At 37.5% G+C, this 17169-nt stretch overlaps 2 protein-coding genes across 2 annotated transcripts in view; both read right to left on the bottom strand.

Moving 5' to 3' along the window:
* Window positions 1–9830: 9830 nt before the first annotated feature.
* LOC117343432 (E3 ubiquitin-protein ligase UBR3-like) overlaps window positions 9831–17169 on the bottom strand; it is a 58476-nt gene continuing 51137 nt past the window's right edge. The window contains exons 33-37 of the mRNA XM_033905773.1: window positions 13559–13684; window positions 13121–13312; window positions 12392–12601; window positions 11678–11817; window positions 9831–11317 (exon numbers count right to left, since the gene is read on the bottom strand). Coding sequence (XP_033761664.1) covers window positions 11200–11317; window positions 11678–11817; window positions 12392–12601; window positions 13121–13312; window positions 13559–13684 — 786 coding nt within the window. The 3' untranslated portion in view covers window positions 9831–11199. The remainder of the gene's footprint in view (window positions 11318–11677; window positions 11818–12391; window positions 12602–13120; window positions 13313–13558; window positions 13685–17169) is intronic.
* Window positions 15437–16894, bottom strand: LOC117343433 (uncharacterized protein K02A2.6-like). Its single transcript, XM_033905774.1, has one exon. It carries the CDS (start codon window positions 16792–16794, stop codon window positions 15676–15678), a length of 1119 nt encoding a protein of 372 aa, XP_033761665.1. The 5' UTR covers window positions 16795–16894; the 3' UTR covers window positions 15437–15675.

Below are 17169 nucleotides of genomic sequence, written 5' to 3' on the forward strand. Positions count from 1 at the left end.
AAATAAATGTAATAATTTATGGAGAGAACTTTAATATAGGCTTAGCCTGATGTTCAATCCATTTGATTATCAATAAAATATGTTGAAATGAAATGAAAATGAATACATTTGAAAACTTGCGAGGAATGATTGATATGTTGAGCCTCGTGTTAAAGGATGTCGTTTTTAAAGTCCTACTATTCTCTGACAATATAGGGATGTGTACCCAAGGACTGGTCTCATTTGGTAAGTTTATATCGACGAGGTAGCACTCTAAAGTAAACTAGATAAAATGGACAAAATCGGTGAAAGAGCAGTGATCCAATATTTGCATAAAAAGATTTAACACCTAAGGATATCCATAATGATATGGTAGCAACACTAGGGAAAGATGCCCCTTCATATGCTACAGTGAAAAGGTGGGTGGCGGAATTTAAGAGCGGCTGACAGAGCCTTGAGGATGACCCATGTCCTGGAAGGCCTGTCAATGTTGCACTCCCAGAAAAAAAAGTCAATAAAGTTCATGATATTGTTATGACTGACAGACGAGTCATATACTGATATATAGCGAGGAGAAGTTGCCTTTCACAGGAAAGAGTACATTCCATTCTGACAGAGGATCTTGCAATGAGAAAGATTTTGGCCAGATAGGTACCGAGACGTCTGATAGTTGATCAGAAGCACAGCAGGCGCACATTATCTCGTGTTAATCTGACCTTTTTGAGGGAGATCCTGTCAACTTTCTTTAGAGATTTGTCACTGAAACATGGGACCATTATCTTACCCCAGAGGCCAATCAACAATCGAAACAATGGAAGCACATTGGCTCTCTTCCGCCAAAGAAGGCAAAGATTGTGCCATCAGCCGGGAAGGTTATGGCCTTGGTTTTCTGGGATGCAGATAGTATTCTGCTGGTAGATTATCTCCAAAAGGGACAAACAATCAATAACACATACCATGCTTATCTTCTGAGGCAGTTATTATAAAATATTAAACTTAAGCGGTGCGGAAAGCTTGCTAAAGGTGTGTTATTCCATCATGACAATGCTCCTGTTCACAAGTCTGTCATTGCCATAGTTTCCATTCACGATTGTGACTTTAAATTCATTGAACATCCGCCTTATTCACCTGATCTCGCTCCATCAGACTTTTATCTGTATTTTCAAAACTGACAACAGCAATTCCAGGCCTCTACCTTCAGTCCGATGGTGATGTCATACATGTAGTGGATGACTTTCTGAACATCTAAGAAAAGGAGTTCGATACAAGTGGCATTGAGGCCCCTTAAACAACGCTGGCAAATGTGTTTAGATACTGAAGGGGATATTGTTGAAAAAAAATACGGAATGTCCTGCAAAATGCAAATCCTTCAATATGAGGCCCATAACATGTCAATCAGCTTTCCGAGCTTTCTTATAATTGATCAGTTGGTAACAAAATATTAATTCTTTCAAAGTAGTATTTACCAAGTAAATTTCTTCTTTGTATATTAAATTCTGGACATTCTAAAAATATAATGATATTCATCCCCTATTTCTAGGGACAAGAATGTTTCTCCAACATGGAGTGCCTTTAAGTAAAGGGCCGTATCTCAAATCAATCAATTTTTTTAGGTGTTTATGAATTACAATTCCGAGTGAGCTTTTCTTATAGAATTTCTAATCTATATCAATTGAAAGTATCTTATCTAATGATTTTAAATCACATAGTATTTTAATAGAATTGGACCATTTTAATTGATATCAAGTATAACTTCTATAAGAAAACCTCACTCGAAATTGTAATTAATTACAATTTAAAGAAGCTTCCCTCCATATTCAGACACAGCCTTCACTGCGACATTCTTGTGCAATCAAAGTGTTGATTATAATCATCTCCGTATGAAGTTTAATATTTGGTTTTACATTTATAGATAGCCTTACTTAATTTAGACCCTGTTTTAGGGTTTGATACTAAAAGGGTCTCTCAAAGGGTAATATCTTAGAAACAGCTTACATCTATACATGGACAGGTTAAAATATTTATTTAACTTTCCGTATATATAACGAGCGTGCTGGTAATTTTGTCGTAAGTAAAACTTTAATTGACAAGTTAATGCCTGGCCTATCAAAATTAGCCAAAATGATGACTAGAATAGAAAATTAGTATTCGAGCATGTTCCTTGTTCATAAAAGTGCCCATACGTATTGGGCTTCGCCGGCAACGTGTAAAAATATCACTAGGATACCAAAAGGGTCCGTCGTGAATAAAACTTCCATTTGCCAGACTAATCGTTATCGCCTTACACCAAATTAAAGCGATACTAAAATCGAGACAATATTCTACGATTTAGATTTCCAGATTTAGGAAATAGGATCATAGCGCGACAAAAAAAAACGGAACTTCACAATCGTACAATTTTAATGAGAATGAACATTTTTGTTCGGTGATCAAGGTAATATAATTAATTTGATTTTTTCCTTCTGAATTTACCTCTATTTGTGTTGATCGATGGCATTTTCCTGTTTGTCTTTTGTACAAACATTGAGATTGCATGTGGTAGACACTTCTTTCTTTTTTTTTTTTTCTTTTTTTTTCTTATATCGGAGGCTTGCCGTACCCAGGATACCGTGTTTTGGTTGTTTTGGGGTATTTTCTGTTGTTGTTTTTCTGGGTTTTTTTTTCGTTTTTTTGGTTTTTTTATCTCGGAGGCTTGCCGTACCAAGGATACCGTGTTTTCGTTGTTTTGTTTTTTGTTGTTTTTTTTTCTTTTATCTCAGAGGTATGCCGTACCAAGGATACCGTGTTTTCGTTGTTTTGGGGTTTGTTTTTTATTTCATAGGTTTGCCGTATATCTCGTAATCAGCTGAGCTGGATACCGCGTTTTTAACGTGTGCGTGACATTGTTTAGATGATACTTCGTGTATGTTTCGTGTCTTCTGTACAAACATTTGAGATCGCATGGCACAGACATTACTGGTGACCGTAGTTCAACGTAGTCCGAAATTGACCGTGGCTTTTCCAAAAAGTTTCAACATGCTCAAAATATTTCTACGCACAATAATTTACCCTACTTGACAGTAGTTGGACGTCATTAACCCTAGTTGACCGCAAGAACATATGGTATAACGATTATAACTTCGGCTAATGTTGCTGTCAAATGGGGTCAACTAGCTATATAGAGAATCATTAGACTTTAACTGAACCCTCGTTTTAAACCTAGTTAACTACGCTGAGCTACGTTCAAATGACAAATGGTCAACTACGTGTGTGACAGTAAGATCGCAGCTTTAAGTTCAAGCTGGTGGAGATAACCAGATCCCTTAAGTAGAAAACGGCGGCTGGAAATCTGAAGGCCACTAGTTCGATTCCTTGCGGGTTGGGGTGGAGGGGGTACCATTCTAACAGCGGGTTGGGGTGGAGGGGGTACCAGAGGGGGGGGGGGGGGGGGGGGGGGGGGGGGGTACCATTCTAACAGCGGGTTGGGGTGGTGGCGGTACAAGAGGAGGGTATCATTCTAACAGCGGGTTTGGGTGGAGGGGGTACCAGAGGGGGGGGGGGGGTACTATTCTAACAGCGGGTTAGGGTGGAGGGGGGGTACCAGAAGGGGGGGGGGGGGGCTGTACCTGAGAGGGATACCATTCTAAAAGCGGGTTGGTGTGAAGGGGGTACCAGAGGGGGGGGGGGGGCTACCAAAGGGGGGTGGAGTAGGGGGTGGGGGCGGTACCAGAGAGGGATACCATTCTAACAGCGGGTTTGGGTGGTGGGGGTACAAGAGGAGGGTACCATTCTAACAGCGGGTTGGGGTGGACGGGGTACCATTCTAACAGCGGGTTGGGGTGGAGGGGGTACCATTCTAACAGCGGGTTGGGGTGAAGGGGGTACCAGAGGGGTTGTACCATTCTAACAGCGGGTTGGGGTGGTGGCGGTACAAGAGGAGGGTATCATTCTAATAGCGGGTTGGGGTGGAGGGGGGTACCAGAGGGGGGTACCATTTCTAAAGCGGGTTGGTGTGAAGGGGGTACCAGAGGGGGGTACTATTCTAACAGCGGGTTGGGGTGGAGGGGGGTACCAGGAGGGGCAGGGGGTACCATTCTAAAAGCGGGTTGGGTGTGAAGGGGGTACCAGAGGGGGGTACTATTCTAACAGCGGGTTGGGGTGGAGGGGGGTACCAGAGGGGGGTACCATTCTAAAAGCGGGTTGGTGTGAAGGGGGTACCAGAGGGGGGTACTATTCTAACAGCGGGTTAGGTTGGAGGGGGGTACCAGAAGTGGGGGGGGCTCCCAAAGGGGAGGGGGCGGTACCAGAGAGGGATATCATTCTAACAGCGGGTTTGGGTGGTGGGGGTACAAGAGGAGGGTACCATTCTAAAAGCGGGTTGGGGTGAAGGGGGGTACCAGAGGGGGGGTACTATTCTAACAGCAGGTTAGGGTGGAGGGGGGTACCAGAGGGGGGTACCAGAGAGGGGTACCATTCTAACAGCGGGTTTGGTTGGAGGGGGTACAAGAGTAGGGTACCAGTCTAACGGCGGGTTGGGGTGGAGGGGTACCAGAGGGGGGTGTACCAGAGAGGGATACCATTCTAAAAGCGGGTTGGGGTGAAGGGGGGGTACCAGAGGGGGTACTATTCTAACAGCGGGTTGGGGTGGAGGGGGTACCAGAGGGGGTACCATTCTAAAAGCGGGTTGGGGTGAAGGGGGGTACTATTCTAACAGCGGGTTAGGGTGGAGGGGGGTACCAGAAATGGAGGGGGGGCGGTACCAGAGAGGGGTAACATTCTAACAGCAGGTTTGGGTGGAAGGGGTACAAGAAGAGGGTACCAGTCTAACAGGGGGTTGGGGTGGAAGGGGTACCATTCTAACATCGGGTTGGGGTGAAGGGGGTACAAGAGGGGTTGGGGTGGAGGGGGTACCAGAGGGGTGTACCATTTTAACAGCGGGTTGGGTGTAGGGGGTACCAGAGGAGGTTACTATAGGGGGTACCATTCTAACAGCGAGTTTTAAGCGGGTTCACTACTGTGTTTGGGGTCTGCACTCTTTAATTCAATAGTTAGGATACTGTTAGATTTTGTGGTCAAAATGTCTGATTTTCATTAATTTTGCCTGAATAATTAAAAATAAAAAAGGTAACATGTTCCATTTTTTCTGATATTTGTATTTGGTAAAATAAGATAAATCACACACAAACAATAAAAACAAGGATATTTAACATTCCAATCACTCATCATTACAAGTGACTCTATATAAACAGATATTACCTATTCACATCATTCATGCATCAACTATTCAGAAAAAAAAAATAACAAGTGATTCCATCATTTATCAGATAACAATTAAACTCAATGCAGAAGGATCAGTGTAAACAAATGCATTCCACATACCACTGAAAAAAACATACCCTATTTGTTAGAGTTAATCTTCATGTAATATATTGTAATGTAGTTAAGGTAGCAGCTGGCCATGACTTAAAGCTAGTAAAGGGGGATAACTCTTAGAATAACACCTGGTATAATGTAATATTGCCATACCTACCAGGAATTTTTCGCAAAAGATAGAATTTTTTTTTGAAAAATATTCTTGCTATGAAAAGGTCTATAAAAAAGGGAAAATCCTAAACATATTGTATTTTTATCTTATAAATCATTTATTTCACTTCCTGGTCTGCTGAGTTGAATCATCCTCTCAATATATAAGTACAGCTGTACATCTATATTAATTAAATTATTTCATGATTGGAAATTCTCAAATAACCTTAGCCAAAACTAAGTGGAAATGAATAAATGGCCCAGGAAATGTAATTTTCCTGATCAAGGTCACAGAAATTTTTTAGTACATGTGCAAGTTAACTGTTATCTTTAAACCAGAATCAGACACACATCTCTCAAGCTACTCATACAAATATTCTTTTCGAGATTATCTCATTCATCCACAAATATTTGTTGAAATATTGAACAAATAACTAGCAGTAGCTAGAAATGCAGTATTATATATATGTGTGTATATTAAGTGTCTATACAGACTTCAAGTATGAAAATATCTAGAATCAGAGACCTATATATTTAGTATATAGGTCTCTGCTAGAATTGAATTGTTTAAGACAGTACTATATTTTCTTTATCTGCATAATTCAGAATTCAGCATTTCATGTTGATAACAAAGATCTGTTATTTCTTTTTCCATTCTGACACAGTTTTCTGTAACGTTCATGTTTGCACAAGTATTAATGGACAATCAGATGAAGAAAAACGCTGATACAGTTTAAACATAATATTCTTATGATCACAACAAGCCAAATCCTACCTGACCAATATATAGCTCACAGGCCTAATAATACAAGCTAGAATCAGCATTCCGAATACACACTCTAGGAAGATTTCCTTTGAAAGGATAGCATTTCCCTTTGACGGGATAGCATTTTCTTTCACGGGAAAGCATTTCCTTTTTCGGGATAGCATTTCCTTTGAAGGGAAAGCATTTCCTTTGAAGGAATAGCACTTTCCTTTCACGGGATAGCATTTCCTTTGAAGGGAAAGCAGACATTTTACAAACATGCAGATTAGAAAACAAGAAAAAAATCTCTGGATACCAGAAATATTCACATTTTGTATATTCTCTCACTGGTGTTACTTTTAAAAAATTTTTATGTTAAGTTTGTAATTCAGCTACAGTTAAATTGTTGATAGCTCACTGTACAAACACTCAATACACGTACTCCAATATACTAAATTATAGGAGTTAAAACCTCTTTTTGAGAAACACATCTTGTTCATATTCTTCAATGTCCATTACCACTTTGTTTGAGCATTGTACTGCCCACAGTCGTTACACAAATCCACATAAATGTACATGTGATCTTACATACTTAATTAATTAACAATTAACAGTACAAAATGATTGAGTTGGGTTGTCAGTTACAAGCAATCAAATTTAATCTTGGGGGAAAAATATATTTACATGATTCCTGTTACATGTAGGTGTCAAATCAACAAAAGGAAAAAGTGAGTGTGAAATGAATGTTCTCTCACACAACAGCTACTGGACTGAAACAATGACCCATTTAAAGGAAATAGCTCAACAGGAACATATGTTCTACAAATGATAGAAAATTCTTATTATTTCCATCTAAAAACAGTATTATCTGATTATATACAACCTTACAACTATTGTTTTCATTTACATTGTCATTTGTACACCTCTACTGTCATTGAATTATCATGTTTCATGATGTTTAACTCTTTTGTGAAGGAAATATATGATATTGTAGTAAGGTAACATGCACACTTAAGTCTCTATGTCATGGTAAGGTAGCATACAGCCTTAAGACTCTATGTCACAGTAAGATAGCATACATCTTTAAGTCTCCTTGTCACAGTAAGGTAGCATGCATACATCCTTAAGTCTCCATGTCACAGTAAGGTAGCATACATCCTTAAGTCTCTATGTCACAGTAAGGTAGCATACATCCTTAAGTCTCCATGTCACAGTTAGGTAGCATACATCCTTAAGTCTCCATGTCACATTTAGGTAGCATTCAGCCTTAAGGGTTAATGTCACAGTAAGGGATCATATAGCCTGAACATGTATAAATAATGTAGTTAGTACAAACCCTAAAATAAATTTTCAGGTATATGACGAATATGTAAGGTAGCACATATTCAAAACTACTGTCACTATAGGATCTCTGGAGAGCCAGAGTCTGTAATGTAGGCTAAAAATGCAATCTCATTAAAACCAACACCAGGCACATGTACAGATATGGTTAAGGTTTTTTGTTATAGCCTACACTTCTGTCATCTTCTCGGTTTACCCAATTACGCCGAGATAAAATAACTAATGTAATCTCAAAGTTCAACATGGGACACTTTACTTACAATGCAATACATATTTGATGTCTGAGAATAAATGTGACACCAATGGAAATGTGAAAAGTATGAATATGTATGAAACATATAGACTACTGACAATACTACATTTGTTGACGTCAAAGCAGTATTCTTTACGAATCCAAACCATTTCTATGTGGTCAGAATGATAGAATTTAAAACAATAATATCATTTTGATCTGTGAAAAAATGAAATACAAGATTCTGTCAGTAAAACTTTGCTTTCTACTTTAACGATAAATACAGTTAATGGAAGGGAGATAATTCTGGAATTATTGCAAAAAAATCATCTTTTAAACCCGCAAAATTAAATTCTGAATTCAACCAAGATATTACAACTGCATTTACTACAGGGAAGGACATGGCTTTTTTCATTGTTAAACCTTGGATAATTGAAACAATACAATTATGAAATATATCTTGTTCCATACACTCAAGCTCTTACACAGCAAATGTAGTATTATCAGTTGTTGAAACACAAATGGTTAAATTTTAACAAAATATCTAAATTAAAAAACACAATCAATGGTTAAAGCCCCTTTTAGCTTGGGCACAACTATCACAAGATTTTAATATAAAGTAATAGATATAAATGGTTTCATATATTTTAAGTTTAATTTCCCTTTTAATAACCAACATCACACAAGCTTATATTTTGCATAACACAATATCTATGATTATAATGCAATATTGGTGACAAAATTATGGTAAAATGCTCTGATACAAAATCAGTCTCAGACAGGCTGCAAAAATCGAAGTATTTTCATTTCAGCAATTCTATGTGGATCAAGGGGTTGTGATCAAATCTCATATTATAAATCTCATATGAAATGCAAACTGATATCTTAATGAGGTCATTGTGCATATTTTGTGCATACAAACAAATTAAAAGATGTATTATTGAAATCCTCCTGAATTCGTTGGATCAGAATCTTAAAATCATATAATGGCATATTATAAGATATTTACTGTAGGTAATATTTTACCTATAAGATAATCATACAGAACTTATACACAGATCTGTACCAGAAAAAAATGGTGATCAGTCAGAATCCTGGTAAAATGTTTCTGGGCAGGAATGACATTCAATACCTTTAATTACAATTGTAATAGGACTGAAATAAGATTTCTATTTTATATATATGTTGCTAAGTATATATACACATGTACAAGAAGATGAGTATTTTTGTGAAGATCTTTCTAAAGCTGTACAAGTACATGCATATTTTTTTTCATTATTTTGAATTTGACCTATTCAAAAAATGGTACCAAAAAAGTTAATTTCATATTCTGAAAACATTAAAATCAAATGAGATTAAGATATGATAGATTCTGTGTAACTGCTGAAATATTTAAGGATTTTTACATTCCAAGTTTAAATCTTCACCAACTATTAAAAACATGTAGATAATGCCTAATACAAAAGGATTTGTGACAAAAAAAAGGGTGGGAAAAAAAAAAAAAAAAAAAAAGCCAAGAAAGAAAAGAAAAATCTACGATTATGGAGCATAAATACAATGTCTTTAACATCTTCAAATCTATACAGCTACAGGTGGACACTAGTTTCTTAAGGACTTTGATGGCTCAAAGAAATACAAAAAATATACTTAAAAAATGGCACAATATTCATCATTTAATCCAAAGATCTATCATGGTTCCTAGAAGCAAACCAAGTAGGACTACTCCCAAAATAACATTTTCACTGCTTTAAGTAGAAGAAAAAAAAAAGACACCATCTATAATTAAAAGTCTTTTTTAGCTTTTTATCACAGTCCACGGGTAAGATACACGATTATATAAATCTCTAAGGGTACCAATACTCACACAGATACTGGGTAAGCCACAGGTTATATATTTACATCAAACCAGAAAGAAGTATGTTTTAAAGAACTATAAATGACATTCATCATAACTGTAGTCATGGGGTTAGTGAGAGTTCACAAACTAAAATGAAAACTGAAACTTTAATTAAGCATTGATACCTTTTTTTTTTTAGTTTCATCGGGGTATGAAACAAATTTTGTTTGCAAACTGTATGAATCCGTGTAGCGGATTCTTACAGAAGTTTGCAAACAAAATTTGCTTATAATTAACTTTTGAAAAGGATTTTCTAATTTAAAACATGTCAAGTATGATATTTGATTGGAAATCTTCGTCAATATATAAGACAGTATAAATACTGTAAACTTATAATATTTCAGCGGTAATTTTATTATAGCGGTTTTTGCACTGTAAGTTTTCTGCTAAATCAATATTCTGCTAATTGTAGTTTAACTACATTAGTTTCTATGGCAATCATTGTTGGTGCACTAATTCATCATTCTGCTAATATGTTTTAATTTGGTTTTGCAATATAATTTGAGTTCTACAAATTATTTACATTTACATTACCATCCATAGCAGAGTAGTTCAAAGAATGCTTAAATTACCTCCCCTCCCCTCTGATCTTCACACAGATTCCGTAAGTAAAGTGTTAAAACACTACAATGCATCTGTAGTACAAATGAACACAGGAAGGGAAAGTCCAAATGTTTGTGTTTTAATGAGCTATTAGTCAAATCCTACTTGCATCCATGAAAATATTGCAATCCAAATTTATTGAACCTGTTGTTTCTGACAAACAGAAAGACTCCAGCTTTCAATGGATTTCAATAGATTTTTATCTTACATACCCGTGACAGGGTCAATATATACACCATGATCTTAACACAGTGGTTACAGGTAAAAATGGGGTAAATGGTAGATATAAAGACAGAACCCACATCTACCATCAACACTCAAGGCTGGAGTGTAGTTTTAGACAAACACAAGCTAGAATCCTTTACAGGAAGATCAGACACCAGGGAATCAATCTCCACCATGAATGGGTATAGGTTACAGGCGAAACAGTATCGTACAGTATTTACAGGCATTATGGAGCCAGAATCAAGCTTTTAAATGGTTACAGTATATACTTGATACAGGAAATCATGTTTTGTTGTTTTGAACCACCATCTGAAAGGTAACAGCAGGATACTCCTACAGGAAGTGGTGGTGTTGAATACCACCTTAGAATCCTAGAGGATATCCCTACAGTAAATGTGTTCAGAGTCATCTTGAATGGTTACAGGAAATGTTGGTGTATACAGCCATCTTGAATGGTTACAGGAAATGTTGGTGTTCAGAGTCATCTTGAATGGTTACAGGAAATGTTGGTGCATACAGCCATCTTGAATGGTTACAGGAAATGTTGGTGTATACAGCCATCTTGAATGGTTACAGGAAATGTTGGTGTTTATACAGCCATCATGAATGCATGGGTACTGGAAGTTTAGGGAATTTACTGTCATCTTAACTGGTTACAGGATATACAGGAAACGTTTACAGGCGATCCTGATGCCAGATCCAGCGTTTACAGCTATGGTCGAAATTGTGAGAGATCCACTGGTGTTGTAACAGATTGTATCTCTCCTTACTCAGGAACAGTGGCTTGCCTCGTCTACAATATACAGTATAGTATCTAATCTGTGGAGTTCAGGAAAATATTCTGATAAAAAGTTTTCTAGACAATTATATCCCTCATGATTTGTTCCAATGACAATTTTGATACAGAAGAGTCTTTAGCTTCTAAAGGTTGTCATTTTGACAGTTTTTTTTTTAAAAAGAATCTCAAAATCATTATTCTTTTAATAAAGAAACAATCTTCATTTGTTGTTGACTTCTTTAATGTGGGAAGTAGGGGTATAATATTTAGACGGACTTAAGACACAGTCAGTAGAATTCTATACTACCCATCCCTTACTTATCTCTGGACCATGATCCGGATATCTGATCAGTAGTTAGTCCTGGTAGTACTTACTTGAGGTCCCTGTCTTCCTCGCCATGTTCGTCCAGATATACACATCCCCAGAGTGTGGCCCTCGGCCCACGGATCACAACTACCACACTAGAGTTGACAAGTAGAAACATGGCTGTCCCTGCACCACACTCGATGGAATGCTGCATCGACAAACAATACACACTTATATACACTGTCTATAGATATTAGGCTATATATCATAATTATTTTCACCTCTGAAATATTTTTAATAATTTCATATTTTTATCAATAAATTAGTGTTTAAAATTCCAAGTGCTACACTTTACCAACCATTAATTTGTTGAAACAATTGTTACGAAACTGATGAATATTTACTGTTAATATCAGACTGCAATCTTTTTAAGGGATGTTTTGTTCAATATCCAAAATCAGTTACTGATGGTGATTTTCAGTCTTTATTAAAAGTTTTCTAAAATTTCTGAAATTCTGAAGACAGGAGATGTTAATGATGTCAAAAAAAACCCAGAAACAGCAGCTTCATACAAATATGATACAAATATTCTGAGCAATGATATTATATAACACTATGCCAGTCTCGTCTAAGTCAATAATAGTCAAACCTTTCATCTAGATATATTATGAGGTGTAGAGAAATGCATTGCTAGAGGCCATTCTTTCTGTTCTCAGTTTACAGGACAAGAGGACAATTATTACTAAATTATGACTCTCCAATTCTTAGTTCCTAATACATACTCTCACACACTCGTAGATCCGCTGTTGTTGGCAGCAGGCCTGACGGAAGCACAGGAATCGGCCACAGACCATGCAGAGAGCCGGATCCTTGGGGACATTGGTACACATAGAACATGTGGCGCTGTTGTAGGCCTGGAAGATCTTGTAATAATGATGCGGTAGTGCGATCAGCTGTGGCGGGTACCACGTTGGATTCCTCAGCAACAGAGTCTACAGAGGGTAAATTATACAATTAAATGTAATGTTAAGAGATTTCTTTGAATTCATGTCAATTTACATATGCAGATGTAAGCAAACCTTTTTTTTTTTTTTAAATATTACAAAAAAATCTATCTATCTATCTATCTATCTATCTATCTATCTATCACTCATTTAGGTCACAGGTCAAATCATTCAAATGATAGTTTATATAAAAACAGAGAATACTTAGAAAATATGTCTACCTGACAAAATTAGCTATGCCATGTCACACACACCTTAGGTTCTTTTTCTTACCTTTACAGCAAATGACAGTTTTTACCCATTACTGGGTTAAAATATGAGAATGAGATTATACTAAAAATTTGACATAAAATTATTTTGATAGACAATGGAAAAATAGAATTCACAAGGTTCATCATTCTTCATAAATGTCTCCCCAACCTTACAGATTGATACAAAGACAATTGAAGTATTTTTAATTGTACCATTTCAGATCACCAGGTTCCTCCGTCACTATCCTAGCCTTACCTTGGCATCACTAGGGTGACTGTTTATGAAGTTTGTCAGGTCTGTACACCAAGCCCTCACCAGGGTCAAAGGTTCTGGGACTAGCCAATGGACAATGGACGAGCTGGTCACAAGACCTGGTTGTGTGATTGTCGTGCCAATCTTATTGAGTCCAAGGAACTGACAGGTCTCCTGGAACTCTGTTGTATTTGGCTACAAAAAAAAACCCAAGAAAATTAGGCTTTAGCTACCGGTACAATAGTCACGTCTCAAATCTAGACACAAAACAGCTCATTTATCAACATAAACACAGAAATTTGTCGTATCTCAGTCTATAAGAATATGTTGTATGATGTGATAAAATTAAAACATTTACAAAATTGTAACTTTTTAAATTTTATTTTAGTTTTGAGGGATTTGTCGAAAAGTGTTTGGTGGGCTTTCATTTTCTATAATTACCGTCTTCTCTGGAAACTCCTGTTCAAAGATGTGATGTCGGACAAGGGCTGCAATCTTGAGAAATGGGAGACAGAAATCCTGGACGGCCATGTCTACACAGTGTGGTGACCACACACTCTGACAAATCTGTAAATGATAATAAATCACGCTCTGACAAATCTGTAAATCATAATAAATCACGCTCTGACAAATATGTAAATAATAATAAATCATGCTCTGACAAATCTGTAAATAATAATAAATCATGCTCTGACAAATCTGTAAATAATAATAAATCACGCTCTGACAAATCTGTAAATAATTATAACAAATCTTTTGAATTTACATCTTAAAAGATTTAGAAATAATCACAAGCTAACAAATCTGTAATAAATACTGTATACCTGGTAATTTTTGCCCCAGGTTATTTTCGCCCTTGAGCAACACAAAACATATTTGCACCGTTTTAAATTCGCCCTAAATGGTTTTCAAGAAATATCCTTTTTCTCGTTTGTAAAATTGAAAAATTCCAATTTTATCATGACCCTATATAATTTTAAAACAAGGGCCCGTTGGAGGGACCACAACATACGCCCGCCACAATATTTGACACTTGGAAGGGGGTAGTTTCACAGGTTGTAATGCTTTAAAATGAAGTATCATTGTTGGAAAGTTGGAAGGAGATATTGATACACATAATGGTGTGTAGTCGAAACTGAAGGGCAACTTTAAATGATGAGATGTATACATGTATATGTTGCAAATATGGGAAACCTTGGTTTAGACACAACAACACAAAAAGTAGTTCACATGTTTATATACAGAATATATACATAAAAAGAACCTCTTTGCAAAGAATCAGCCTCCTAATACCATTATTAAGTGAATGGTGAGCAATTACAAAATTTTAACCAGACAAGAAAAAATTATCAAAGGGGAATAACTCCGCTAATAAGGGGGGTAAGGGGCATAATTTTGGTATGTGACACTCCGACTCATCTAGATGTATATTTGTGTTAAGTATGGAGAGCTCAACACCATATGTGCCCGAAGTAAAATCATCAAAAGGGAATAACTCCACAAATAAGGGGGTAAGGGGCATGATTTTGGTATTCGACACTCCGGCTCATCAAGATGTATATTTATGTAAAGTATAAAGAGCCTGGGTTGGGTAGTATTGGAGTTATGGTCCGGACAAGTAAAATTATCAAAGGGGAATAACTCCGCAAATACGGGGGTAAGGGGCATGATTTTGGTATGCGACACTTCGGCTCATCAAGATGTATATTTGTGTCAAGTATGGAGAGCCTGGGTCGAGAAGTACTGGAGATATGGTCCGGACACCACATGTGCCCGAAGTAAAATCATGAAAGGAGAATAACTCCACAAATAAGGGGGTAAGGGGCATGATTTTGGTATGCGACACTTCGGCTCATCAAGATGTATATTTGTGTCAAGTATGGAGAGCCTGGGTCGAGTAGTACTGGAGATATGGTCCGGACACCACATGTGCCCGAAGTAAAATTGTTATGTTCCCAGGGGGATTATTAATAAGAGGAATCCAAGAAGGAAACTGTCTGGCTCTCATAATCAACACAACACGTGGAGTCCATATTGTTGAACTACTTTTTATTAATCAAACAGTGCGTATTCATACGCGAGGCGTGTATAACATAATAACCGTATATCCGGAATGGACTATTTATATAAATAGCGTGGCTAACTGGCTATTCAAATACACAACACTCCTCCCCTTTTCGATTTAACAATTACTTTTGTGATATAAATGTCTCTGAGATATAACTTGGAATATAAATGTCTCTGAGATATTACTTGGAATATAAATGTCTCTGAGATATAACTTGGAATATAAATGTCTCTGAGATATTACTTGGAATATAAATGTCTCTGAGATATTACTTGGAGAATCTTGACTAGATTACAACTATGGATTTTTCTTTTACTGTTCATAACATACGAATATTAATTACTTTGATAAGAGTATTAACTTTAACTTTAACATCTAAACAAACTAAAACAAAAACTTATGATTTAGTAGAACCTATTTGGCCCTTATTGACACACAGGGATTATTATGCCCTTGCACAGTGTTGTCAATAACATATCACTAAAATTAATTAAAGGTTCAATTTCACTGGAGCTCGTGAATGTTCTCTCTTTGGATAGCGTCGTGGAGCAACACTTACACATGGGGATGATTTGGAAATGATTGTCTGTTTTTGCTTAGGTGTAGGCATCACAGGTACCACTTCCTCCTTCCCGTCAGAAATAGTTGCTTTATCAGATGACTGATGAGTCGATGATACTTCCGGTGTAATAGGACCGACTTCCGGTTCCGGTAAGTTTATTGTAGTGACATCCGTCTCTGATGGTTTAACAGTACAAGCACGAAGCTGGTCTGTATGACGTCTCCATAGAGTTCCTGTTCCAGTGTCAATAGTGTAGGACAGAGGTCCTGTTTTGGTGTGGATAGATGCAGGAATCCACTTCCTGTCTGACGAACGATAATCGCGTACCATCACACTTTGGCCTTTAGAAAACTGTCGGACAGTTTCTCCTGTGTGACGCGACAATTTCATGCGGTCTTGTCTGTATGATACCCTAGCTGACAAATCAGGTTTCATAATGTCGAGCCGTGTCCTTATATTTCGGCCTAAGAGCAACTTAGCGGGTGTCTCATTCGTCATAGCATGTGGTGTTGATCTGTACTTGCATAGAAATACACTCAGTTTTTGCTGTAATGTACGTTTTTCATCCTTTGCGTTTTTCATGGCTTGTTTGAAGGTTTGGACGAAACGTTCCGCTTGTCCGTTCGTACGCGGATGATATGGTGATGATGTACTATGTCGAATACCATTCTGCTTCATAAATTGACGAAACTCCTCAGAAATGAACTGAGGTCCGTTATCTGAGACTAATTGCTCAGGAATACCATGACGAGCAAATAAATTGCGTAGTAACTCGATGGTGAGCGTGGTTGTAGTGGATCTCATGGTGAATACCTCAGGCCATTTGGAATGCGCATCAATAACTATTAAAAACATGAAGTTCATGAAAGGCCCTGCGAAATCAACATGTATCCGTTGCCATGGGTTGGAAGGCCACTCCCAAGGGTGTACTGGTGCAGATTTCGGCATGTGTCCCGATCGTTGACATCCTAGACATGAACTACATAACTGTTCAATTTGTTTATCAATGTTTGGCCACCAAACATAGGATCTCGCAACAGATTTCATCCGGACCACTCCTGGATGTCCATCGTGTAGTTCTGTAAGAACTCTTTCCTGTAGGCCACTTGGTATTATTACACGGTTACCCCATACTATACAACCTTGATGTACGGAAAGTTCATCCCGTCGATTTATGTAAAGTATGATATCAGGGTCATCTGTTTTCTTCAATGTTCCCAACATTAACATGTCGTACACTCGAGATAACGTGGAATCTCGAGATGTCTCATGACGAATTTGTGCACTAGTTACAGGTAGTGTTTCGATCTGTGCAGTGTAGAAAAGGTCCACAGGGTCCGTAGCTCCGTCTGAACTACCTTTCAATGGAAGCCGCGAAAGCGCGTCCGCGTTACAATGCTTTGTAGTGTTTTTGTACTCGAT

Source organism: Pecten maximus, chromosome 15 (genome assembly GCF_902652985.1).
Source record: "Pecten maximus chromosome 15, xPecMax1.1, whole genome shotgun sequence".
NCBI lineage: Eukaryota > Metazoa > Mollusca > Bivalvia > Pectinida > Pectinidae > Pecten > Pecten maximus.